Source organism: Branchiostoma belcheri, unplaced genomic scaffold (assembly GCF_001625305.1).
Source record: "Branchiostoma belcheri isolate BF01 breed outbred unplaced genomic scaffold, Haploidv18h27 scaffold1, whole genome shotgun sequence".
Taxonomy (NCBI): Eukaryota; Metazoa; Chordata; class Leptocardii; order Amphioxiformes; family Branchiostomatidae; genus Branchiostoma; species Branchiostoma belcheri.
The window spans coordinates 8,274,169-8,302,028 of NW_017802379.1; the positions used below are offsets into that span (position 1 = coordinate 8,274,169).

General features: G+C 39.8%; 1 protein-coding gene across 2 annotated transcripts; it reads left to right on the forward strand.

The window, feature by feature from the left end:
• Positions 1 to 27,857, forward strand: LOC109465470 (myotubularin-related protein 3-like). 2 transcript variants are annotated; one of them, XM_019762765.1, is made up of 17 exons: positions 1 to 190; positions 9,655 to 9,773; positions 11,774 to 11,980; positions 12,495 to 12,577; positions 15,582 to 15,760; positions 16,151 to 16,253; positions 16,742 to 16,855; positions 17,596 to 17,765; positions 18,295 to 18,417; positions 20,088 to 20,202; positions 20,839 to 21,034; positions 21,890 to 22,075; positions 22,706 to 22,876; positions 23,080 to 24,378; positions 24,806 to 24,922; positions 25,563 to 25,759; positions 26,084 to 27,857. In XM_019762765.1, exons 2-17 carry the CDS (start codon positions 9,771 to 9,773, stop codon positions 26,316 to 26,318), a joined length of 3,498 nt encoding a protein of 1,165 aa, XP_019618324.1. In that variant the 5' UTR covers positions 1 to 190; positions 9,655 to 9,770; the 3' UTR covers positions 26,319 to 27,857. The 2 variants fall into 2 exon arrangements, with proteins under 2 accessions (XP_019618324.1, XP_019618331.1); XM_019762772.1 differs by lacking the exon at positions 1 to 190 and adding an exon at positions 9,217 to 9,278.
• Positions 27,858 to 27,860: the final 3 nt, after the last annotated feature.

A 27,860-nucleotide genomic window follows, 5' to 3' on the forward strand; every position in this document is an offset into this window, starting at 1 on the left:
ATCAGTTGTTGCCGTCCCCTCCCCTGCCAGACGACCGCCATTTTCTGTACTCTCTCGACGGGGAAGTGCCGAAAATTGCCACAAATTTGGCGCTTGGGCAGCCTTTGGAGACCTGAGACGATGGCCAGTCTTTTATCGATCCCTTTTCGTGAAGGTACATCAATCTGAGGCTTTTTCTGAGGAAAAAAAGGTGAGAGATTTAATTTTTCCGTGTCGAGCAAGTTGTCAAAATAATTTGACCTAGAGCAAAAATGATACTTCGATTCCAGCGGATCTGTTTTTCCCCGCCCCTTGACAGATCTAGAAATCATTGCATCACGTTTTATCAGGTTTAGCGAAGGTCTAGCTCTACTCCTCGTAACATACTGAAACATGCAAATTACAGCGTGTGTATTAAACCCCAGTGGAGCAAGAAGTAGTTAATGTTTACAAACGATTCTAACATTTTTGCTACCAAAACAAATGTTGCATCATCATAACAGAGCGCCGTCTTGAAGGAATCAAAACTTCTAGATGTGAAAAATCACCCAGTTCTTGTTCCGTCGTTTAGTTTTCTATGCATCAGTAATACTCAAGGGACAAGCTACCGTCCGGGAAAAAGACGAGTTTATCGAATAAATTACTTCCATGTGGAGATCGGTGATACCTACGAAGTCACAAGGTGTTTGTGTCAGAAATGTCACCATATCTTATAAAAAGGCATTTGATCTCGTGACCAAGTTCTGTCTTCTTCGATTTTATGAAACATAAAATTGATTTCTTGCGCCTTAAATTTTTTCGAGGATAAATTTACCTACTTTTGCCAAAATTTACATTTGGAACCTGCAATTTATTTCTCAGAACTTTCCAGAAGACAAAGATTCCTTGAGTAAGTTGATAAGACTGTGTTTTGTTTTGTCAAAGATATCTTGCTCATGACTACATCAAATCAGACAAAATTACTCCAATACAGGGAAAAGTTTATGGAAATGTACTAATTTGTAGTTGTATTTTATGATAGTTAATATTGTTTTGAGATCACAAAGTGCACATACAAAATACAGATAATGCTCCAAACTACTGAATTTCATGTGATGTAGAGTTGCTGTTGTGCTCGTTTTAACTTACACGTTTCTTTGGACCATTGGAAGACAAGGCCTGTACATGTATAATTTTGCATCATAAGTGCTAAAAGAAATGGCAATGAATGATTCATTGCCATTTCTCAATGAAACTGAAAGCGATGACATCATTCAAGCTTTTTGGAGTTTCCCTTACACATGAACTTTCCCAGTGATGTGATCATGTGAGCTCTATGTAAACAGGTGTTTTCCATTACCACACATGCAGAAGATCAAGTTTGGGCAGTTTGCCAGCCATTTTCAGGCTCAAAATACGCAGGCTAGTGCATTTAGATGTGGAGTTGTACATTTAGGTGTATGTGGATTTTTATTTGCTGCATTCAAGGACCTGTGACGTTAAAAAGAAATCATGACAATGTCAGTGGTTTTTAGCATGATCCATCCAGTTGGAAAATATCTGTACTCGTCTAACGTGTGTTTCTGTACTATGACTTATGTGTCTGACACATCCTTTGGTTCACATACCAACAAAATAAAAGTCAAACTATGTACAGCAGCACATTTTTGATAACCCAGACTGTGACATGACGTCAAGGAATGTACTATGTAGTCATCAACCTCTTGTTTTCAATGTTACCAGAACCAGTGCATGTACATGTATGCAGAGAAGTATTTTGAGCCCTACAATCTCAGGGTTGTAGCGAGGGGAAGTAGCGTAGGGGCCCCCAACGCTATAATTTTGACCCCCTACGCTAAATTCCCCCCTCTACGCTAATTTTCAATATAGCATAGGGGCATTGTGACTGTATTTCTTTGTTCAAGAATGCCAGATCAAATGTGAAAAATTACCAATCAAGTAGAAATTACATTTTTTCCCTTTGGGTATCCCTCAAATGGCCTCTTTTATAGCTCAAATTTTTAAAAGGTCTACACCGCCCCATCACCCCTCACGGTCACTTCGCTCTCTCGACATTTGGCCAGTGCCACTACACTAAAATTTAATCCTAGCTAGAACCCTGAATCTGTACAGATACAAGTTATATTCCAAGGTGAACAGGAAGTGGCTGTCATGCCTGACTCCTAAGATATCCATCCAAGGGACTTCTGGAATTTCCCCATGTGGGATGAGGGATGTTTTTGTTAATTAAAAGATGACAGGTTTTCCCATGTTCTGATGGTTTTCTCTTGTCTCCTAGCTTTTTGGAATGTCGGTTATTATTAAAACTGCCAATCACTGTACAGGACAATGCATTGGTTAGATACTAGATACCAAAGATATTTAAGAAGAAACATTTTCATCTGCTTATGTATGGTAATACTAAAATTACTAAAACTTATAGTAAAAGTAAAAATGGCAAAACAGTACCTTTTCACAATCTCTCTTCAAATCATTCAGTAGACTTTAAAAATTATTAATGTTTGAGAAGATGGACAACTTTTTCTTTAGATATGGTGTTCAAGAAAAGAAAAGAAAATTCCAGAAAATCTGAAGGTTCACTGTGAAAAAAAAGTAATGATTATGTTTGTTTGTCTCTTTTAATTTTTGTGGACAGGACAACTTGCAGGTGACAGATGCTTGTGGGCTGGTAGTCAATGACTGGTCCTCTGTCTGAAACCTGAGTAGAACTAACTTGCCTCAATTGGTTTCGAGTATTAGAACAGTTAATCACCATAGCAGGTCTTGGGAGCAAAGCTTATGTTGTTTTTTTTGTCAGCTAGAATGAACTTTACTCTTTAGTCAAACGTAAATTGTAAAATGATTGCTGTGGTTCTATTTTCACTGTCTTCACTGTGTCCTCTAGATCTGACACATGTGCTTTTTTGTTTTTACTGTACTTCAGTGAACTTCAAACAGGGAAAACCTTTTCTCCCCTCATACTGCGAAATATAACCACTACGAAAGCAACACAATGCTGGATGTATGTGTTGTAGGCTATAGGCTCGCCTCTTAGCCTTTGAGCTTTACACAAGGCGGTACTGAAGGTTACATTTGCATATAGCAAAAGGTCACAAATGATTTGAAACACTTCAAGGACAGTGAAGTTCATTTTGTAGCATGCTTCTCTTCAAGGAAAATGTACCTAAGACCTAAATACATGCACATGTATCAGTGCAGCCTTACATTCCCGGCATTCTATAGAAATATGATACCAAGGTCTGAAACTAGGTCGATGCCACTGCCAGAGAGTCTGAGAGACTTGAACTGTGCCCTGGGAGCTCTCTGTCTTACCGCAGAATTCTTGTTTGTCAGGTACAGAGTGATACAAAGTCATGAAGTAAGAATGTGTAATTCAAACTTTGTTCCTAAATCATTTTCTATACTAGCTACATGGTATATTTCTCTGTGCATGCTAGACTACATACTGTTGGTCTGATATCACCTATATACAGTACTAAGGCCACACCAATTTAATTTGTTGGTTCTCGGATTCGCCTCTTCGTTTTTTTCTGATTTGCAAAAAAAAAAAAAATTGATTCTGGTCCTGAATGAACTGAAAAATGCTCATGTTTTGCCCCCCAACAGTTGAGGAAAGTCCTTTTCTTCCTAGTTGTTACAGTTTTCCCATCTATCATTGCAGTGGTTTGATTAAAAGTTCAAAATTCAATGTTTAAATTTTAACCCAGCCTTTTGTGTTGACTTCATGGCTCATTTTGTAGCATTTAAGCCTATAACAGGATTCCTAGACCTGTTTTTATTTTTATTTTTTTTCGCCCTGTCGCTTCATATTTTTTCTGAAAAAATCTGAGAACCAACAGATTAAATTGGTGTGGCCTAAGATCTGTTTTCAGCACATGCAAACCTTGTGAAATACAATTACATTAAACATCATTCTGATCATGCATATTTTGAAGATTCAATGCATGTACAGAGGCATTACCTAGCTACTCGCATTTAATTCAAGGTGAACACATACATTTATGCTTATAAAATGCATACATTTGCACGTCATGCAAGGTTGATCAGTTTGATTTTTTAGCCTCAAAATTGTACGTAGGAAGAAAGTATGAACTGGTCTAGACCAGTTTGGTTTTGTTTATTTGCCTCCTATGCCTATTTCTTGTTTGCCTAATAAGCTAGTGTTTGATGGAACAGTCATTGATATGGATCAGTTTTAAGAGACCCAGGGCCTGCTGTAATGTTTATGACCATCATAAATTTTATCAGACCTGTAGCAGCTTAGAAGTATAATAATACTTTTATATAGGGTGTAAAAAGGAGGTTGAATGTATACATTTCAATGCAGGTACATGTATATTGTTGCTAATAGTTATTGGTCCTGGATCTAATGTGATGTAATATGTCCTTTTGTGACAGCTTTAGGTTTCAAGACAGGAGCTTACAAATTGATTTCTTGAAATTTGATGCCCAAGACATCAGTCAATCTTCTCTTTGTTCTTGTCTCATCTGACTTAAATCAACAAATTTGTAAATTGGTCAGGATGGGTAGCAATAAATAAGGGCATGTCATTTCATATACTCTTGCCGTGGAAGTTGATGTTGGCTGGCGGGCTGTGTACAATGAATAAGTCATAGGTAGATTTTTGAGAGGATAGGAATTCCAGTACACAAATATACATGGTACTTCGTGCATGTTAGATAATTTTTGGAAGTTGAATGTTACTGAAAAGGATCAATTTTACTTTGAAAACATTCTCGTAAGCACGTTGTTGTATGCTTATAAGCCTGCATTTAATTTAAACTTCATGTTCCTATATTATATATCGGTTACCACCACACACAGTCAGTGCACTCCATTCAGAGTCAGTGCACTATTGACTTATTCCATTTTAAGACTTGAATGTGAACTGTCGGTGACATATCTGATCTGGTCCCTCCAGTTTTTAACCTTGACGCTGTAAACCAGCACGTCTCTGTCGGTATTCTCTCTTGCACATATTAGTATTGATTTATGGTTATGCGGACAGTATTTGTTGTCAGTAACACGTGTCACCAAGGATAGGGATATTAATAAAAGGGCATTCTGGCTTCTGTGTATGTGCTGCTCTTTTTTGTTACAATGCAGCACTGGAAATTTATTTTCAGGAATAGGTGCACTGATTTAGCTAACCTGAAAATTTAGGTGCAAAGGAAAACATATGGGTGCACAATCATGTAACATAAGGTAGAAATTCAGTAAAACCTAATTACAATACTACCACTCTTCTAAGCTTGAATCTATTGTATTATACCTTAACATGATGTTATATTATATATATATACATGTATATATAAATAAATTAACCATGGGTGCCATATAGGAATCATGTACATTTAACAAGTACTGTACTTTCTGTGTATATTCACCAGATTTATTCTGGGGAGAAATACAGTAAAATTGGGGTCAAATTCAAAAGTAGGAAGCTGATGAAAATGTTGGAAAAAAATATTCCTGGTCCAGAAAACCAAAATGTATTGGTTGGTATTTTCTAACTCCCTCGTATGCAAGTATGTTCTAACCAATCCATATCCCTGATAGTGATGCAATCTCTTACAGATTTCTGACAGCCCCTCCTACTATCCTTCCTTTCCCTTGAGCATGAAATTAAAATCATTAATGAAGGCAAGGTCACCCCTACTCACAAGCACAAGGTCAACATTATGTATACTTTATAAGGGCTTTGTTGTGATGGTTTCTTGAATTGTATTTGGTGATTGTGAAATTCAGTGCGTCCTGAAAACTAGGTAAAACACACACAGTGCTCAAAAAAGAATCCAGACTATTCATACTATTACCTGAAACCTATAACAATATGAAGAAGATACATAATCAATGTGCATGGCCAGGGTAAAAGACTGAATTGGTGGTGCTGAGGAAAAAAGGGGTGTGTACGTTTAGGTTTGTTTACCATGCCTTGAGCCTTCTACCTTCCCGTGGCACGCCCCCCTTCACACCATATCCCACAAGTTCAGCCACGTATGCAAGCAGTGCCCTCATTAGCATGCAGGTCACGTATCACCCCACTGTCAGGTAGGCGTGACCTAGCCTGCACGAGCAACTCGCATGGGGCGGTAGGATTTTTCCATTTCTTTTGGAATATTCCAGCTGTCAGTTTGCAGTAAGGTTCAGGTATATACGTACCTTTGGACTTCATTCATTTACAAAGGTCATGTGAAATATTAACACATGTACCGTGATGTACAGGGCAAATCTGGATAACCTAAATGTTATGGATAAATGTACTACTACAGATTGTCTTGACTAAGGTAGGATTTAGGTTGGAGATAATCTGTTATGGTAATGCCCTTTTTATGGCAATTGTCTTAAATTATACCCTTGCAGTTGCATATGTGTGCTAATCGTGTGGCATGAAAGTGTGGGTTGAAAGATGTATTTGAGGAATCAATATAAAATCCATACTTGAAACAATCTGGTCTGGTTTGGTGGGGAACTTTATTGACTGATTATTTGCTGTGACCTATTTGCAGATTTTAAACTGTATTTTATCTGCTTTAACCTGTTTTGTAATAGCTTTAGTCTTATAATTTAGATTGTAGCATTTATCACATCTAGTATGATATGAATCAGTAACATTGATATTCTACATAATCATGTATAAGTCATTATTGCATTCCTTTAAAAATTTTGTTTTGCAAAACTTGTCATTGAATTCATGACATGTATATTCTCCTTGTTAACTGTAAGGCTAGTTCTATGCCCAGCATATTAAACCTTTGAAAGATTACTAGATGTATGAATGATTATGATTGATTCTTTTCTATGATTGTGTCCGTCCAACCTTCACCAATATCAGCACATGTTACTGTAAATTTGTATATTTTTGTAGGGACTTAATTTCATTGTAAAAGGGGAGAGGAGCTCGAGGTTTTCACAATTGAAAAATATTCTATGATACAGTTAAATTATTGAAGAAAGAAGGTCATTGTAAAAACCATGAAAATGAAACTACGTATACTACAGTACAAAAAATATATTTCAAGATCTACCGTTACCTCAGCAATTCTAAGAAGATTGAAAATACGTCAATAAGTAATTTTGTTTCTGATGGTCCACATCCGATATATCAATGAGGCCACAACAATATTGATGTGAATAGAAAATGTATATTACACCAACTGAAATAAATTTTTAGCAGAGATTTCTTAAAATCTTATTGTGGGAATTATATATAACTGTGCAAGATTATGGACAAAGATAAAGAATTAAGAAATAAATCTTACACCCTTGCTGTTCGCTCTTAAGTAAGTGCTTCAAAGTGATAATGGACCTAGCACCTGAAGAGAATATTCCAAGTGTACTCTGGACAGGATGGAAAGTTAATCTGTGAACGTGTGAAAGCAATCTCATCTCCCTAGTTGCAATGCCAGACATGTACCTTAATATTCTACACGGCCTAGCGTGTATTGCTCCGCATGCATGGTTCTACTTAAAACCAGTAACTGATTCAGGTCTTGTACCAAGGCTTGGCTCTACTTAACCTTTAAATTCTCACTGCTAACTACATGTACACAAATCAAAATTTAGGAAGTGACCGAATATACTAAAAACTGTTCATAAACCATTAATTATAATTATACAATATAATTTAAGAATTATTTATTTTATAAAAGAAATAGGTGGTAGCAGTTTATGCAGCTGATAAAAATCCACAATCATACGTAACCTATGTGTATCATATGTGTACCCAGATTTAATATGGACGAGTGCAGTTAGACATCAGAAATACCTGCTCAGCTCCAATTGTTTCTTGCACTATCCTGCATCATGCAGGGCTCGAAATACGCCACCTGCATAACTACAATATATGGCATATATTGTAGTTATGCAGGTGGCGTATTTCAAGCCCTGCAAAATGGATAACCCATACAAATGTAGTGTCAAATGAAGGTTAAACTTAAAGTCAGTTACTTATTCAGGTCTTGTGCCAAGATGTAAAGCTCGAAGTCGTGGCTTAAGACGAAGTGGATGAATGATACCTGGAATCACTTAAGGAGCAAAGGTGGAGTTGGAATCTTTTCATTTCCTTGGCCGGAGACTTGGAAAATTTATCAAGCTTAAGCTACATGTATATGCCTGCCAAGGAACTATTAAGGCACAGAAGGTGTCATGAGGTTCTGAGCTGTGGTATGAATACAATACTAAGGCCACAGCAAGTAAATTTTATGGATAACATCCTCTGCAGCGCGGGCGAAAAAAAAAACAAATCATAATTTTAGAGTCAAGGGTTACACAAAGCCAACAATGTATTTTACTGGACATAGCTTCCTTATGAATTTTTCACCATATTAATTGACAAGAGGAAGCTTCAGTCTATATTTTTGGGTCACGCTTCTTGCATTTTCAAGGGTAAAGCAGTAGTTAGTTTGATTGATGTTTGCTGGTTTAGCAGTGATCGAAATACTTTTTTTCAGCGCTCTGCAATATTGCAGAAGAGTCAAAATTTTGTTCTGCAATTTGGAAATACTTTCTGCAAGTACACAAGCCTCCATACTACAATCTTGCAGGTTTATAAGCATGAACTATTGATTAATATGCAAATTAGTGAAGACAAATTTTTGGAAGTCCAATAAGAAACAAAAGATAGACAAGTCAAGACAAGGTTGATGCAAATTAGTGAAGAAGCTCCTGTTGTTTCAGAACAGGAGCTTAAGTGTTGTCTGTCCTTGGGGCCAAGAGCGCCAAATCCCAAGTGCCAATTTTTCCTGCTGCAAAATTGCAGATTGTATAAATTTTTCTTCTGCAATCTTGAAAATCTATCTGCAGATTGCAGACTGCAGACAGGTATTTCGAACACTGAGTGTAGTTGCAGTTTGCTACCATTCAGTTTAACCTTAAGTTTCTCTGCTACCTAATGCTGTAAATTAATGTGTGCCAAAAGACTTACCAGATAGAAGGTTATATATTAAGGTAGATACAGTTTGATAAGTCATAGGAGCTTGAGAATTGGATTTACATTGCTTACATTACAATATTTCCGTAACGATTGTTACTGTCTTTGTTTACAAGTCCATACTTGTAAGTGAACTGGAAGCCTATTGGTCGTTGACAGTGGCAAAAATATTTGTTCTAGCCACAAACGTCAACAAACGTCATTGCTGATTAAACATATGAGCTCATTCATAATCATAAGACAATATCAAAGTCCATGACATACCAATATATTAGTTAGTTACTCTATTAAGAGCAGAATATTGGCAGATGTCGTGTAAAACCTGTCAGAATTGTTGTACAGTATGTAGTTGGCATTCGTATCAAGGTAATATTTTGTCTTGTAGACACGAATGTATAATATTATTTACTTCGATTGGAGCTGTATTCAATAATTAATCATCATTATTTTCACGAGGAAGAAAAACTTTTGTGTTTTGGTAGAGACTTTTTCCTGAAAAGACATGTTCAACGTTAACTGGAATTAGTGTGGATAGACAGATTTGAGTTGGACCGATTCAGCTCGTAGTACATGTACTAATGATTCATGTTGAATGTATTATTCCCTGGGGGATTTTTTGGTTATTAGGTCACAAAATTATGCTTTATATATAATTGGTGTCAAAGGTCTCCAAATGCTTGTAGCACATTTGTTGCCATGAGGCTCACTGTGTTCTAAATTATGTATCAAACTTGTGTTACAGGTAAGCTGGTGATAGAGTGAACGAGAGAACCACAGAGGGAAGAAGAGGAATCAACGGTAAAGAAAGCTTGAGGATTTGGGCCTACAGTGGCAGAAGTTACTCCTCCCAGCCTCATAATGGTAAGTTGATTAATTTTATTTATACTTTTAACCTTCATGCTGCTGCTAAATTAGCTGCTTCAAATTTGTATTGGGTGCAGGTTAGGCAGCAGGGAGAAGGTCTAAGCTTTGTTTCCTAATGGTCTGGATTTCTTTTAAAGAAGTTTGAATACAAGATTTTTACTTGTGAGAATGACTGAGAATTACAGTTCACGGATGCAGGGTTGTGGAAATATGTGTTGCTTTTCTTGCCCAGGTGCTGTGAGCTAATGATATGGAAAGCTGCCAAAACAGCTGCATCCAATATATATAGCAGCTGCTGCAAATAATTAAAGCTGTACTTACTCACAAACTGCATAAAATTTCAAGCACCAAAAAGTTTGGAAACCATGTCTGATTCAGACAGAGCATTAAAAAGCCTTCTGTTACCTGATTTTGATTTGATTTATTAGGCTCAGTAAGACATATGTAATACAACCAGGACTGCCCAACTAGCTGGAGGCTATTATAAAGGGCTAGCCCTCAAAACAAGAACATAAACAATTCAGAACAGGTAAAAGTTAACAGTGTCGGTTACAGTTCAGATAAACATAAATTATCATGTGTCTTCTTACTTTGGAAAAGTCATGTTTTAACGTTTATGATATTACAACATGGAACGTTTGCCAAGAAAATTTGTTTTCGCTTTCGTTGTCATGCGGTCTCAAAAACATCCTAGGGGTAGACGCCCTACCAAACATGCCCGAACACAGTTTACACAGGCGCAGAAACCTGTCTCCTGTCTACTGCACTTTTGACCTGCCCCACATTACAACTTCACATGCTGGGGTTGGCACCAAGCCAGTTGAAGGCTTTTGTCTTGTGACTGGGCACTGTGCCACCCTCTATAGCCAAACAGGTCCTCCGGTGTCCTTGCTCTAACAGTGTGTTCATTGTTGGGAAGAAGTGGGTGTGTATGTGTGTGTGTGTGACCAAGAAAAAGTACTACTCATGTACGGACGTCCCATACAAATGTATACAGGAGGACAATATGGGGACAATGTAAAATGAAACTATTGCTGGCAAATATCCTGAAGTGAAAAGTTGAAGGCCACTATGTTTTTCCCGGCAGCCATTTAACTAAATTTAAGAGGCCATATTCACAGTTTCATTGTGTTCCATACAGGACTTTGGTTACTGCCTAAGTAGGCCAAGGACTCTTGTCTGTTCTAGAATAGATTGTGACCATACAAATTTGCCAGTTTTGTTAACTTCTTGGTCAAAGTGTTATTAACACTTTGCCCAAGAAGTTAACACTACGATAACTGGAAAGATTGAAGCCTCCACACCTGCAAAGTGTATGTAAACAGTCCAGTAAATGATCATAAATTACTGCCAAGTGTTTGCAGTTGGATTAAAGGTGTCAAGTTCATCTACATTGTATTTCGAAAACTACTAAACAGAACTGAAGGTGTATGAAACTTTTAGCCAGCTACTTTAAGTGCAAGAACATTTTGGGCATGGTAATAGGCTTCTTGGCCTCTCTGTTTGCTGTGCAAAAATACTGCTAAATGTGCATTTGTTGTGTATAGTGCTGTGTACTGATTCACTGGACTGGTTCCGGACTTGTAATAATGTTTAGGTTCAAGTCTACAAAAACCTAAAAGTCAAGAACCGATTCCGGACTTATTACAAGAAAAAGAAACATGTCACATACCCCTTTTCTTTCCAAACCACCTAAAACCTTCCATAGATTGTAAAATCTGTGCTGCAAAATAAAGAAAACATTGCCATTGGGCGTCGTCAAGTGTCGGCCTCCATGTTATGTGGAAAAAGTTTTGCCCACAACATTGCAAGGTTGACAACATGCAAATTTGTATATTCAAGGTCCAGACTTACAAGTCCGGAATTGAACCTAAACCTGTGGACTTGAATCCAGACCTAAACCTAAATATGGGTTTAGGTACAGCACTAGTTGTGTTGATAAGTACTCAGACTTGCAGAATAAACAATAAACAAACAAATAAACTCTTTCCCTCCAGGCTGATGAGGAACAGATGAGTCTCGTTCATGTCCAGGCCAGCGAACTGTTCCCCAAGAAAAGTCTGAACAGCGAGGACGGCACCTTACAGGTCCCGTTCCCCGAGCTGAGCGGAGAGAGCGTGGAGTACCTGGGGCGCACGTCCGACGGGATCATCGCCATCTCCAACTTCCGCCTTCTACTCCGCTTCAAGGACTCCTTCGTTAACGTAAGTCGGGATGATCAGATGTCTTGCAATTGTCCTATTATATTATTACGTCACAATTTGTTTACCACAATGAATGCCGGGACAGTTTGTGGTCAATCAATGTTTATGTTGTACATGTGTGTGTGTCTGTGTTGCGTTACATATACTACTTTCTTCTACTGTCACCTTTTATGGCATGCAATGCTGTGTCAACAAAACTAGACCCAGAAAAAATCAAACACACCTGACATTGAAAACTTGAAATGATCTTTACTCTTTAACTGACCGTTCTAGAACGTTCTTCAGAACAGGTAAACAAACTGTGACGTAATAATGTAATAGGTCCATTGGATGTTGACATTGTCTTGCTTGAACTTGAAGTTACATTTTTTTGGGAGTCCATTGTCACAAGCAAAATTCTGTTGTGGTTTCATTCCTTCCTATTGTTCTTATTGGTCCCCTGACTGGTCTTCTTAGACAGTGTCGACTGAGACAAGATGTTCCTTCCATCCCTGAATGTGTCCTTTTTGCACAGGTGCCCTTAATGCTGATAGAGAGTGTGGAGATCCGAGACCTTTTTCAGCTGTACGTTTGCTGCAAGGATGTCCGTTCCTTTAGGTAAGATAATGTATTTCATTCTCTCATCACTTTCTGTAAGTTTAAAGTTAATATATGTTTGCGAATTAAAGCCATAATGCAGTGTTTAATGATTTTAAAAAGTGTCAGTAGTTCTCACAGACTAAATGTATGCTAATATAATATTCTGACTATAACTTTATGTTTGGTTCAAATTCAGTTATCACAATGCAAATTGTCTCTCCAACCATGGGTGTTTGGAGGAAAAGCAAATTAGTTTCAGACTTTGTCCTTGGCCTCAGAGTGTATAAGAGTTCAATGTCACAGTGTTACTGGCACTCCGGATTTAAACTCATTGGATAGTACGTGCCCGCAAAGTCAGTCAATGTCATATGAATGACAGGGCTCAAAATACTGGGTGCATGTGCGCCTTAGTGCACCCAAATTTGGAGCTGTGCACCCAGTTTTTTTCTGTGGGTGCACCAGTGCACCCTAATATTTTCTTTCTCTATGTTTAACGTATGTAAAGATGTTAAATGTATAATAGTTACAGTATATTCTTAACATCTAACATTCTAAGTGTTAGAAAAAATAATACAATCATTATTGTTATAGTATTTTTGTTGAAATGAAACAAGATTATAGTTTTTGCTGACATTCTGCATATTTTATCTTATAAGGTGCACCTAAAATATTTTTGTGCACCCATTTTTTAAGGTTGGGTGCACCAGTGCACCTATTCTCAAAAATGAATTTCGAGCCCTGAATGGTCACTGAACGGTCAAATGTGTATACAGTATAGTATTACAGTACCATAAAAGTGGCAACCTGGCTTTCTGACCTAAAAAATAACCCTTTATAGTGTATGGCTGTTTTAAAAACAGGCATTTGGAGGTGGCAGGTCCTATAGCTAGATGACATGTGGTCTGTTCAAAATGTGTTCTGTGATCCTACTTGAAATGGATACCTTTTTGTTTTGAACATTAATTGTGTTTGATGTGAACATCTGGATCCATTTTGTAGAACTCCTGTTACAGTATTATTTTGCTATTTTATACAATGAAATTCTCTTAAAAGGGGAAGAAGGACTGACTCTGTATCTTCAACCTGCCAAATACATGTGGAAACTGTTTTTGTTAGATGCATGTAGGATCAAGCCTCTAGTCGTATTGCTTTTGAAGTTGCTATGTCTCTTATACATACGTTTATCTTTTGTTTTTGCAAAATGCCCAATAAAAAAGCATACATGTATGTCTGCAATGGGTCTACTACATGTGTATATAATGGATAAGCTATTACATGACTTTTTGTACAACATTCAAGTTGGCAACAATTCATTAACAGCCACCAATACATAGTACAGTCAAACCTGTATTCAACAACCACTCAAGGGACCAAGGAAAAATGGTTGTTGACTGGGAGTGGTTGGATGGTCCAGTTGGGGGGGGGGGGTTCTGGTTGGTATCTTGGCAGGGTAGGCTCTTACTTACAAATAATAAGCAAAAAAGAAAATACAGAGTACAATTTAATGGTGAGATTTTTATTGACATCACACACACATGACTTTGAAGTCAAAGTGATTACACAATTTCTCAGTTCAGTCTTCTAAATTTACAATCATGTGACTGATGCAAATTATACTTCATATCGTAAGAATTTGAGGCAAAAAAGTGGAAAATAGCGACAAGAAGTATGACAAAATACATCATGTGTACTTGGCTATCACTACTAAGTACTGTTCGATTATGTTTTCATCAATTGATACAACAACTGTTCTATTACGAAACTGGGTTTGAAATTTAATTTTACAAGTCCCTAAATATAATGCAACGAAAATAAGAAAGTGAAACGTTCTGCCTTTGAGTCTTTTTCCCTTTCTGCTGAAGAAGTCCTCCATAAAATTTGTTTTTGGCCAAGGACATACCGACGCCGCGTTGATATTTTCTTGCCGCAATTACAGGTTCTGTGTCGGCAACTTTTGCAGACTACTCAATACTGGCGCAACATTACAGCAGTCAACTTAATGTGACTTCAAAAATTCCTAAAAGGTCATTTTGGGCTAAGAAATTTGACGGAAAACTTCGTTCGCGATCACAAAATGGAGAACAAAGATGGCGCTGGCTTGGAAAACAACAACAACCAATCCACTGTGAAGGGGAACAATGAACATGCAGCAAAAAATACATAACGAAATTTCAAGTTTATAAAGGCGTTTGTTAGCAATTATAACTCTAGATAGATGTAAAATTTAGTTAATTCATATTTGATTTGCGTGCGCTGACCACACGTGTCAAAAATAAATTGAGTAAAGTAATCAGCAACCCTTTAGAAATGGAACCTTCCGATGACCCGCGGGGTGACCCAAGCGCGGCCGCCATCTTGAAACAGAAATGCCGAGGAAAAAACACTTCTAAGCATAAACAACGCTGCTTTTCATGGAATTCCACGACCATACAACGAATTCAAAGAATAGTTTGGGGAAAAATATCTGTGTGTATGTGATTTTATGGTGTGTTTGACGCGATTTGGGTCTTCAATCCGCCGGAACTAGGCGCCGGCAGTGTGTCGAGATCAGCGTGGTTTTCGCGCGCCGTCAAAACAAAACGCCCGCTAAATAAAACCAAGGACAACATTTTAGATTCCAGCGATTGTGTTTTCTATAGAAATATTTGTGGATATGCACAATATTCCCATGTTTTAACCGTATGCTTTCTCAAATTACAATGTGTTATTCTTGTCGCAAGCGCGGTACGTGTGTGTGCAGACGGCGTGAGAGAATCGGGCCCGCTAGATTTTTTGTCGGTCAGTGCACAGCATGCAGCATGATCTCATGTACTACATGTGTATATAATGGATAAGCTATTACATGACTTTTTGTACAACATTCAAGTTGGCAACAATTCATTAACAGCCACCAATACATAGTACATGTAGTAGTTTGTCTTCTCTCTCTGTTTGTCTAGTGTAGACTTGAACAGCCTATGATAGAGGCTTAACATCAAATCTAATCAATTAATGTTAAAAAGGATGTGTGTTTTCCGGACAGGTGCTCATTTCCAACCAATGAGCAGTGTCAGGAGTGGCACAAGCGTCTGTCGGCGGCCATCGCAGTGCCCGACAAGCTGGAGGACCTCTTTACCTTCGCCTTCCACGCCTGGTGCCGAGACGCTACGGGTTACCAAGGTGATCCTGACTATCCCGTACCCTCGCACATGTGCCACCCAAGTAAGTCCCACGACCTAAACACACTCTGTTTCACGACCGACCCTACAAAAAAAAACAGTGCCAACCCTAGCCCTTAAAATTTACTTTTTTTTTTAATTCGAACATGGTCTGCTCTGTTAATTCTTACTCAAACACATTCACATGCATCTACTAGTATATGGTACCAGGAGCAGAGCAGACCATGAAACTGCAACATTATGTAACCCAACAACAGTCACCATGGTGACAGACGTCAACAAATCATGTCATTGATCAAGTCAGAGGTCACTGTTTGGAGAAGAAGACGAGGAAGAAACTGAGCAAAAACAATATGTTTTCCTTCGGTAAACATAATTATAAGACATGAAATTGTAAGATGTTGTCCAAGACATGTGTCTTGTGTATTTTCAGGTGATCGCGTGCTGGACTACTTCCTGCATGAGGTAGAGAGGATGGGGTTTAACGTGAAAGAAGGTGGAGCCTGGAGGGTCACTGATATCAACAAGGACTACAAGTAAGACCTAACAGAAATTAAAGTTTACTAGGATATGCAGATAAAGATGTGTATGAGGACTGACATGCTTGTTACCTCCAAGTATGGAGGTTTGGTTTGCTTATGTGTCTATAGTTATTTTGATATGGTCACAGGAAGGGAGGGGGGAAATGCTATAACCACAGACTAACAGGAAGTCCGAATTGGAGGTCACAATGGTCTCCCACTGGCTGGGAGGAAGTGAGAGCAAACTGGAGGTCAAATTGGTCTCCTTGCAAGCTTGCAATTTTATACTGAATCAACGAGAAATTCACCAGAATGAATCTTAGTGTCTTTGTTTTATTCGTGAATAAAACATACAAGTATTCTTCTACATGTAAATACTTGGATTTTTTTTTCAAGTTGAAAACTGAGTGGTAGGACAAGGGTAGCTGCAAGTTTGACAAAGTTATTTAGATATTAGTCATTTTATAGTTTCATGAAATCACTCTAGTTGTCCTTGTTTCCAGGTTTTGCTCTGGGTATCCAGAAATGCATATTGTTCCAGCTTCTGTAACCAACGAAGATCTGGAGAAAGTGGGAAACTTCCGATCACACAAGAGAATACCATCTGTTGTGTGGAGGTAAGCTCATTTTATGACATCCATTGATTATGTATTAATTTTTACCTCTTTGTTTGCATTTCTGTTCAAGAACTTTGGGGACATGTACAGGAAGTTAGGTCAAAGGTCCCAGTAAAGGTTATTTCTTGTCCTGGTTTCAGTTTTCCTGTTAGATGCATGCCTACATATTGCCTCAAGGGAGCCATCGTAAAAATATATAGACAGAATCAGCTATAAATTCACAATAATGAATAAAACAAGAACTCGTGGAAGTAATGAGATGAGATCTATGATTTTATGTTGTTTAAAGCTGCATTATGTAACATTAGGACAATACAAAATGTCCATTTTCTGGTCATTTCTTTACAAAGTAATTTGAATCAATTTTACTCCATTGCAAATAAGTGTCAGTCAGGAAGTAGAGGCACCAAAAGATGATGCCTTACGAGTGTATTTAAAAGCTGGAAACACAGGTGACAGCCATGTTTGTTTACATTCTGGGAGTTTGTGGTGGCACCACAAAGTGGTGGCACCACAAACAGAGTGTACCTCATGTGGGCTGTTTTAGCTCCAACCATTAATGTCAGAAATGTGAGATAATAGCACAAATATGGTGAGAAGTCAAAGTACATTGCAAATTACAATCACACCAAGATTTTTTGGAATTGAAATATTTCAATTTTTTGTGCAAAAATGTGACATAATTTCCCTTTAAGAGGCATTTTATTAATTTTTGCTAACCGTTTGTTAATGTTACACAGGCACCGAGGTAATGGGGCAGTGATAGCCCGGTGCAGCCAGCCTGAGGTGGGCTGGCTTGGCTGGAGAAACTCCAGCGATGAACAGTTTTTACAGGCCATCGCTGAGGCCTGTTCTCAAGACTGTGGCAACAACGACACAGAGTCAGACATCTTAGTGAATGGGCACTCTGGTAAGCAGTTGAAAAACTTCAGAATGTAGTTTCTTCCGCATTAAAGGCATCCAATGCAGTTTTTAGGGCTTGGAAACCCAGTTTTTCAAAGTCATTATAATTCTAGTCACTTATCTACATACTGAGTCGAAACCACACTATTCAAATGTATAGTGACCCTCATGGAGCAAAAATTCTGAGGAAAAATAGTTACCGGGAGGGCCCTTAGCTGATTTTTAGGTACCATCCATAAATTCAAGGACTCATCTTGGGGCTTGTTTCTGTTTTTAAAAGCCCAAAGTATGATATACTGATTTACATGTGCTAATGTGAAGCAGTGTGTGTCAATACCACAAAGTTTGCCTTGTTCAGAATATTTCCAGTTTTGCTGCTCTGAAATCCCATGGGTGCCTTAAAACTGTTATGTACATTTTGTATTTGGAGAGAAATTGAGAACAAAACCTGAAACAAAGCTACAACATTCCCACAACCATACATTGTAATTAGTATTTTAGCCTTGTATTTGAGACTGTTTTGTATTATTCCACAGATGTGTCCAATGGCTCACAAGAAGAGAAACACTCGGAGCCCCACAAGGTGCTGATTATGGACGCTCGGTCCTACGCCGCCGCGGTGGCTAACCGTGCTAAGGGTGGCGGCTGCGAATGCCCCGGTAAGATCACACTACACTTTCTGACTGCTCTTTTGAGTCTCTTCAGTGCTTTTACAATCACACCAGCCTCCATAGCATGCCAACAACTGGGGGTTTTGGGGGTCTTCAGGGTCTTTGGGAGCTTTTATGTGCTATTTTCTGATTGCATATGGATAACATAGCCGGCCTGGTTGAATTACCCTTGTTTTTTAGAACTGGGCTAATCACAAAACAGCTGAAGACCACCAAACCCACAGTTCTATAAGCCTGCTACGGAGGCTACAATCACACGCCATTGTATAGTTTGTGCTGTGTAATCTGGTAAATCATTGTGATTAGGGGTGGGTACCGGTATAGAAAATTCAGGTCCAGGTCCGGATCAGGTTCAGAGGATCAGGTCCAGGTCCGGACCTGAAACCGGACCTGATTATTGTACAGTAGTATAGTATATCATATTTTGGCAAGCGAGACACAATTTCTTGGTGTACACGACACGGCCGTGCATGAGGCCGCTTTTCCCAATGAATAATACGGCTGAAATGCCAACACATCCACAAATAATTTGATCAAATACTTAATTGCTGCGATCTAAAATGTTACAGGGTTCTCTTAGCGGGGGTTGTTTATTGTTTTGATTGGTAAAACGCAGGGTAAAATACGCAAAAAATTTAGCCACGCCGCGATCCACACTTCCGGGTTAAGTGACGACAAAATCACGTCGAAAACGCTAAAAATCCACATAGAAGCATATATTTTCCCCAAAGATTCTTGAAACTATGCATTTCTTCACTAGAATATCGATGTGTGGTTGTGGAAAATAGAATTTTAGCGCCGATATCGAACAAAGAAAAGTTGTTTACACGCGCGTCGGCTCGCTCAAGTCTGCCGCTACGCTGCCAGCAGCGGGCGCAACAACCAATCAGAGATGCGAAATGCCAACACGTGACGCGGGATTGCGTCACAGTCTGAACAATGGGGGAGGGCTCGCCGTGCACGAAATGTTTTTGCGTCAATATTCAGCGCCGTGTTTCAAGAGAGTAATACCGGGAAACATTTTTTTCTTGTTTTTGAACGCATAAACATGGATTTAGGCTGATCTAGTATGATTCAGGGTTATTTTTTTTACCTGCCATGGCCAGATTATCTAAAGATGTGTGTGTTGTGTGTTACAATCTACAGAAATGTACATCAGGTCCGGTCATCCGGTTTTCACGTTTCGGTTTTTTGGACTCGGTTCTTGAATGTTGTTCCGGTCCAAACCGGTCCGACTGAACCGGTACCCACCCCTAATTGTGATTGGTTTAAAGTGATCAGGCCACAGAACTCATATGGGATGTACCAACAATGACAACAGTGTAATTGTTATTGTAACGGTTACGAGATGCAATTAACTACGATCTGTGCTGTTTTTTTTTAATATCATTGTTTTAACAGCAGTTGAATAACAGTGAATAACTTGCTCTTTTCACCAAATTTGTACAGGCAAATCTTGAATGTAGCAAAGGTTTATATGCATGGGTGGAGTGAGGAAAGTTGTTTATGTAAAGTGCCTTTCACATAAAAACGTCTGTAGCAAGGAATGCAAGAAATCAAACCCATGACTTCTCAATCTCATGTCCACTCGCCTAGCCATTCAATGCCACTTAATCTCTGTAAAGAGATCACATTTTCTATGTTCCCTTCACCCGTAGAATACTACCCAAACTGTGAGGTACAGTTCATGGGCCTGGCTAACATCCACTCCATCAGGAAAAGTTTCCAGACAGTTCGTGCACTGTGCTCTTCTCAGCCATCCGACCAGGCCAAGTAAGTTGTAACAACATTCAATCCATACCCCTTGCAGGGTCCATATTGTAATATGGGTCTGAATAGATGTCATTAACATGTAAAGATTTTCGAATAAAGAATGATTTTACTACAAATGTTTAGACCATAGAACAAGTACGTAGTATAAGTTGATTTATCTTAAGTCTTGTACGTAGCTCAATTCTGTTGTACCCACATGCCTGTATGTCTAGTTAAAGACTTTAATCGCTGTACTTTTGTTTTGTCAATGAAGATCATATGAACACTAATTCTCCGTAAATAATTTCATCAGGTTGGTAAATGAATGAATAGCAAAGTTCTTTGGTCACAACCATTTACTATTACGAGCCGATGTTTCGATGACTGTCTGTAATCTTCATCAGCGTAATTCTAACTGGTTTACAGTGCACAGACGCTAGATGTCACTTGGTGCATAGTGCACTAAAGGTGTTACATGGTTCACAGTGCACTGTTACTTGGTTCGCAGTGCACTTTTAAAAGCTAGTTTTTACTGTTAAGAATGCATTCCTGAAGGTAGTGCAATTGTGACATACATAGGTATTGTTACATCATAGGGACATACTGTATGCGGTTCCAAATGTAAAGTGTTTCTAATTCTAACAAATTGTACTGTAGTTGGCTGTCTGCCCTGGAGAGCACCAAGTGGCTGCAGTACCTGTCCCAGCTCATGAAGAGCGTGCTGATGGTGGTGAACGCCGTGGACCTGGAGAACCGACCGGTCGTGGTGCACTGTACGGACGGCTGGGACCGGACGCCGCAACTCGTGGCTCTGGCCGAGCTACTGCTGGACCCTTACTACAGGACCATTGAGGTTAGAACCCTTCTTTGTGTTCAGGCTTTTAGCTAGGGGGTGTCCAGGGTGTCTTTTGGACGCCCTGTACTGAAAATAATAAGAAATTGGACGCCCTACTTTTTGGTAAGACACCCTAAAGACACCCTATTTTTCCACTCCCAACCCCTGCCATGTACACATGCTTCCCTTCAGCCTTACTATAAACACAAAAATTCACAAAAAAAATCAAATTCCTTCAAATTTGCACATCAAAATGCAGAAAGTAGTGTTTGAGAGCATTATGAATGTCAAAAAAGCCCCCCTAAAAAGCTTGTGCATAGCATACAATAAAAAAAATGGACACCCAACAACTGATTGTCTGAAATATGACTGCTAAAGCCCCAGTCTGAGCATCAGAAGCAAACAAAATTCAGAAAAATGCCTTAAAGCTTGCTTGACATTCTACGTATAGGTACAATAGGTACACGTGCATGTAAGTAGGGACAATAGAAGACACAAAAAAATACATTTTTTACATTTACATCTTCACATTTCAACATTAAGGGCTGAGACACTTGTAACATTTACAACAAAGTTCAACTTGTAACATTTACAACAAATTCAGGGGAAAAGTTGTTGTCTGGGATACATGAAAAATGCTACATTGTCACTTGCAGAAGCTTGCTTGATGTTCCATGTACATGTAAGTAGGGACAATAGAACACACAAAAAAAACATTTTAAGAGTCTAACATTTCAATAATAAGAACTGAGACACAAAAAAGTTCAGTTAAATTTTGTAACATTTATAGCAATGTCAGGAAAAAACTCATTGATACGTGTGAGATATATCCAAAGAGAACATGAATTATCTTTGACGTTTTTATTTTTGCAGGGTTTTCAGGTGCTAGTAGAGAGAGAGTGGCTTGAATTTGGGCACAAGTTTGCTGACCGCTGTGGTCATGGCTGCGGCGCAGACGACATCAACGAGCGGTGTCCAGTCTTCCTCCAGTGGCTGGACTGTGTCCACCAGCTCCTCAGGCAGTTCCCCTGCTCATTTGAGTTCAACGAAGCATTCCTGGTGTGTTGGCTCTTTATCTATCATGTGAAATGCCACTGTTAAAGGCATCCAATGCGATTTCAGAGCAGCAAAACTGGAAATATTCTGATTAAGGCAATGTTTATGATGTTGACACATACTGCTTCACGTTAGCACATTTCAATCAGTATTTCATACTTTGGGTATTTAAAACTGTAGAAACAAGCCCCAAGATGAGTCCTTTATTTTATGGGTTGTACCCTTAAAATCAACTGGGGGCCCTTCCAGTAACCACTTTCTGTCAGATATTTGTGTATTTTGGCTCCATGACGGTCAATATAATTTGCGATAGTGTGATTTCAACTCATGTAGATAAGTGACTAGAATATTGGCTTTGAAAAATCGGGTTTCCAAGCCTTAAAACTGCACTGGATGCCTTTAAATAGCTTGAAACTGTACTGTACTTTATGTCAAATTCAACATGTTTATTCTTTTATATGCTTGAAACATGTATACTATGTAGGTTAATTCATTTGTATCGTTTGTACTGTACATGTATGTACTGTATATAGCTACTGACATGTAGAAGACCTTACGAACATCACTGTACTTTGGAGCGATCCATTACGTTTTAGGGGTCTCAGTTTACACCTTTTCCTGCGTTGCTCACAGGTGAAGCTAGTCCATCACACCTACTCTACCCTATATGGCACATTCCTGTGTAACAGCCCGGCGGAGCGGTCAAGGAACGCCGTGCGGGATCGGACGTGCTCGGTCTGGTCACTTCTGAAGTCCGACAGACGAGCTTTTAGGAATTACCTGTACAGTCCAAGTGCTGACCAGGTAGGGGGGAGAGCAATCCCAATTTTTCCTGTAGTATTATTAAACTGAATATCAAGGCCTGTGATTCTACACAATGAAAACGTTTAGGTAAACTTAACATTGAGACAAAATTGGATTTTTCTTTGATAATTTTCTTTCCTATGCATCACAATGTTGAGCATGAAAGTTTACCATTGCCTTGATGTTAACCCTAAAATGTGCAGGTGTTGCGTCCGGTTTGCCATGTTCGCAACCTCCTCCTGTGGACTACGGTGTACCTGTCCAACCAGTCTCCCACCACGCCTACAGAAGAGCAACCCTACACTAACCCCCTCCCCCAGGAACCCTCCCTCCTGCCGGGCCGCGTACAGAAGACGCGCTCGTGCGACGACATCCAGGCCGCCATCAGTGAAAGCATGGAGAACGGCGGCGGGCTCATGCGCACCTCCAGCGACACCAACCTCACGGAATGGCGCCCGGACAAGCTCATCCCGGATCCAAGCGCCAACCACGCCGACTACAACAGCGAACTGACCGATTCAGAGATCAACGGAATCATGGACGAATCAAACGTGTCGGCTCACGGCGTATCCATTCATGAAGACACCGTAGCATTCCACAAGAAAGAGACGCGCCCCCCTGACGAGGTAGAAACACCCCCTGGCAGCCCAGTTGGGCAGATAACTGAAGCTTTTACAAATGGAGTTAGTAGTGAAGAGTGTCCAGAAGAAACAACCGTCAACAGTAGTGTAGCAACAAATGAAGACTTGAACCAGAAAGATCGTATGGAGAGTTCGACAGAGACAATAACTGCAGAGAATGTGGAATGTAAAGAAAGACCACCGTCCCCGCCTAGTTCCCACTGCAATGGTATCAGCGGGTGCGAGGGTACGGAAACAATGTGCAATGGGCACGGCAATCCTGCTGCTAAGCAAAATGGTACAGAAGAAGAAATCCCAGCGCTAAAACTAGAACACAGCTCCAGTGTTAGCACGAGCACTAGTGACATTAGCAACTCTTTTGTCGACGAGTCCCACGAAAAGAAGAAGCCTGGCATAAACGGGGTGTGTCCGTTGGCGATGAAGAACCACGTGCGACGGGGAACAGAGAACTCCAGACTCTCCCCCGGTACCGCTGCAGCGCCTAGTAAGCCTAGCAACCCTGTGAATGGGAGCGTGTGCATGCATACCTGCAGCAAGTGTCTACATCTCGCCAGCAAATCTGCAATATTCTACCCAAACGGGAGTCTCGGGGGCCACGCACAACAACACAAAGACATGACGCGCAGCTTACAACCTGCCACAACCACTCCTGACCAAGGCTGTAGGCTGCCCACCCCCGTCAGCCCAGGGGGGGCCGTTCCCAATGGGGTAGGGGAGAGGGGCAAGGCTGAGGGCATCCCAGAGGAGTCGGCCGTCAGTCCCAACATGAACACGCTGAGCCGTCATCTGGACGTGGACGGACTGACAACGATCAGGGATGTGGTCCAGCAGAGACTTCACCAGATAGATGTGGGTCACAAGGTGGGCTTTGTTTTATTACTTCCATGTACATGTATGAAGGTATTGCTTTAAGTCGGTCTGACAGTGATTGCTTTGTATAGTAAAACTTTATTCCAACACAAAGATTACACAAAGATCAAATTTTCAATGACCATTGTCGTATCTCTATTAAGTTTAAATAAGGAATACATGTAAGGTGACTTGTCTGTAATCGTACCTCTTGCAAGATTATGTTTTGAAGTGATTGGTCATTACTTATGTTGTGCCCTTGGGAAAGGCACTTTACACAACTTCCCTCCCTGTACAGTAGAGTGATGCCCACCGAGCCTCTTAGGCTAATCGGTCTGTGTGCCCAAAACACAAAGTGTGCACCAATGTGTCAACATCAGCACATTTGCCACCGAGAGCCGTAAATTTATTGTTTTTTAACTTACTGTATGGCCTATAGGGTGAGGTGGAGGCTCTGCGTCGTCAGCTGCAGACAGCCATGAAAGTTATCCACCAGTACCAGAAGGGCGGAGCCTGTCCCTCCTCAGTACTGAACGGAGAGGGGTGTGACGAAGAGGTAAGCTCTACTGACATTTTTTATGTTTGTTTGTTTCGCATAACCGGTAAACAGCCTCTAGGCGTAACACACCAGTTTTGTACATGTACGTACATGTACAAGCTGCGTAAGACCGGACTGTAAGGTTTGAACCACTCACACCGGGAAGGTGTGAGTGGTTCCAACTCACACCTTCCAAGTGCAGTGGGTTCAGATCTTTAACGTGCGTGGGGTATGGCTCTCCCAAACATGGAACCTCCATTTTTATCATAACTACACTATAATACCTTGTGTGTACATGAACTATGAACTAACGAACACTTGAAAGGTTACGAGGGATTAGAATATCTTTGAGTTACGTTTTGAGGAAGTCTGTGTTAGAGATTTTAAAGAATATATTTTGATAATTTTTTTAGGTTTCTTACCAACAAACACTGGTGAAAACAATTGGGTTCAATACAACTGCTGTAACTGGTCTATATGTTGCTGAAGTTACAGAATATCTTTGAGTTACAAACTCATTGTTACATAACAGCTTTCGTTGCCCAAATCTGAACTCCAACTCTGGTGATAAAAGGTAATGATTATGTGGCACTCTGCTGCAGCTGGTCTAGATGTTGCTGATGTATGTAGAGCTAACAGACTCGTCGTTACATTGTAGCTGTCGTTGCCCGACTCTGAACGCAGCGAGGAGCAGCCCTCGCTGTCCAACTGCAGCACGGAGATGTCGGACGTGTCGTGGGAGCAGGTGGAGGAGCGCGACGCCAGCGTGACCCTGTGGGTGCCTGACCACGCCGTCAACCGCTGCATGGGCTGCAACCTGGAGTTCTGGATGGCTCGCAGGAAACACCACTGCAGGTAACCGCTCACCAACATGCAAATAAGGACTCGAATATGCAAATAAGGACATGAATATGCAAAGTATATGCTTATAATTACACTGCATGGCCTGCAACCTTTACGTTACTGGGAAGGGTCTCAGTCTTTAGGACAGGATGTCAAGCCAATGGTTCGCTGTATGTTGTACGTTGCGAAAAGAGCTTGTGGAATTTTATTAGTACAATGAACTTGTATTTGAACTGTACATGTTGTCTTCTCTGTCTTACACCCAATACTACAGGACTGGTACAATGTACAGGTAGATGTCTTTTATCTAAAGCCATCCATGTGTGATTCCTACAGGAGCTGTGGACATGTGTTCTGTGACATCTGTTCGGAGAAGAAGATCTCCATCCCCACGGAACAACTCTTCGACCCAGTCCGCGTCTGCTTGCCCTGTTACGACAAGCTGGTCACAACGACCACCGAGCAGGTGTTCGAAATCTCCTTGGAGGAAGAAGAGGAGGAAGAAGACACCAAGACGTTGTCAGATTTCCAGACGGAACAACCGATAGCTGCGTCAGCTGCCAGCAATTAACAGAAGATTTCTCCACGCTTCATTGGTGGATGATAACGGCAAGCCCGCCGCTCCCTAGACTTGAGTACACCGGTCCGCTTCCAAGCAGATCCGACTTACGTATTGTAAATATTCATGCCCAGTTTCAATCCCACTGCCATCCCTGCTTTGAGGTAATGTGTGCATACTTTTTAAATCCTTCACGAGGAAGTCGGTTCTGTTTGGATGCGGATTGTCGTAATTGAGACTACGGAGTGGTTACGGGCTGTGCTTAAAGGAGATGGCACAAAGGAGTTAGTTCGATTCCCTTGCCTAATGTTGCTGTGGGTTTTGGTCTTCTGGAGCAGCTAAGGTTTCTACACCACGTGCAAGCGATCCAAGTGTGATTGGACATAGAGGGACTGTTGCAGAACCTGGGGCTTTGGTATGTAGGGTACATGTCAAGTTTCCTGATCTTTTTTGAAAAGAAATCTCTTCGGAAATTTCTGAAGCCCAAAAACTTTCATTCTGTCTCCTACGTACATTTGTGCTCAACACAAAATGAAAATTCCCATCACCTGTCAAGTCAAATCTTGAAAATGTTCTAACTTAAAACTATGAATCCAGTACACGTACCTTGTTTTTGGGCATTGCAATGATAGATATAACACAAAGAAAAACTGTGACAATTTTAAGGGAGATAAAGGAAGAAATAGAACACATGTAAAACTTGCAAAGAGATACTGGCAACTTGACATGTACGCTATAATGTAGTGGTCTGGGATGCAAGCTGTATTTTTCTTTAGAATTTGTTTTTAGTTCACATAGAGACAAAATGTACAGCTTTACTAATGGGAGATGCATGTTCCATGAATTTAATTTAAAAACTGAAAGTAAATGTTAATAATTTTAATGATAAATCAACAGGGTCAGTGTTATACTACAAATTTTTCCTTTTCATTGGGCACAAAATGGATCAGAATACTATAATTTCTTCTTTACATTTACATGTACTTGAGGACAATGAGAATTTGTCAGTGACGAGTAGGCCCAATTCCTAGAAATCCATGTCCAAACCGTAGAAAAGCAATTCTTACAAAGCTCGTTATGATTATTTTTCAGCAAATAATTTGTCCAATTCTGAAGGAAAAGTTAGAATAAACATAATACCATGTAGCTTACATGTATGTCAATACAACTTCTGTAATTATGGAATTCACATTGAGATTGATTTAACTTTAAGTTAAAAAAAAAGTTATATATTTCAGGGTCACAATGTATCATTTCAGCATTTGTAACAGGTGAAGGGTCTTATGTATTCTAGACATAAGAAAATGATGTTAAGTACTGTATGAATCCCTCAAGTATAAAGCTTTTACCGCTTTTCTTTCCACAATCCAGAAATCTCAGGCATCCTTTGTAGATATAAACAAGAAAAACTATCCTGTTCTGCCTTTAGATTGTGCCAAATGTCTAGGCTCCGACGTTACATATTATGTATGTTGGGAAGAAAGTCGTCGCTTGGTGTTTTGCCCCTTGTGAAAAGTGACCAGGGCTGCAATTGGCAATTATTTCCTCAATCAA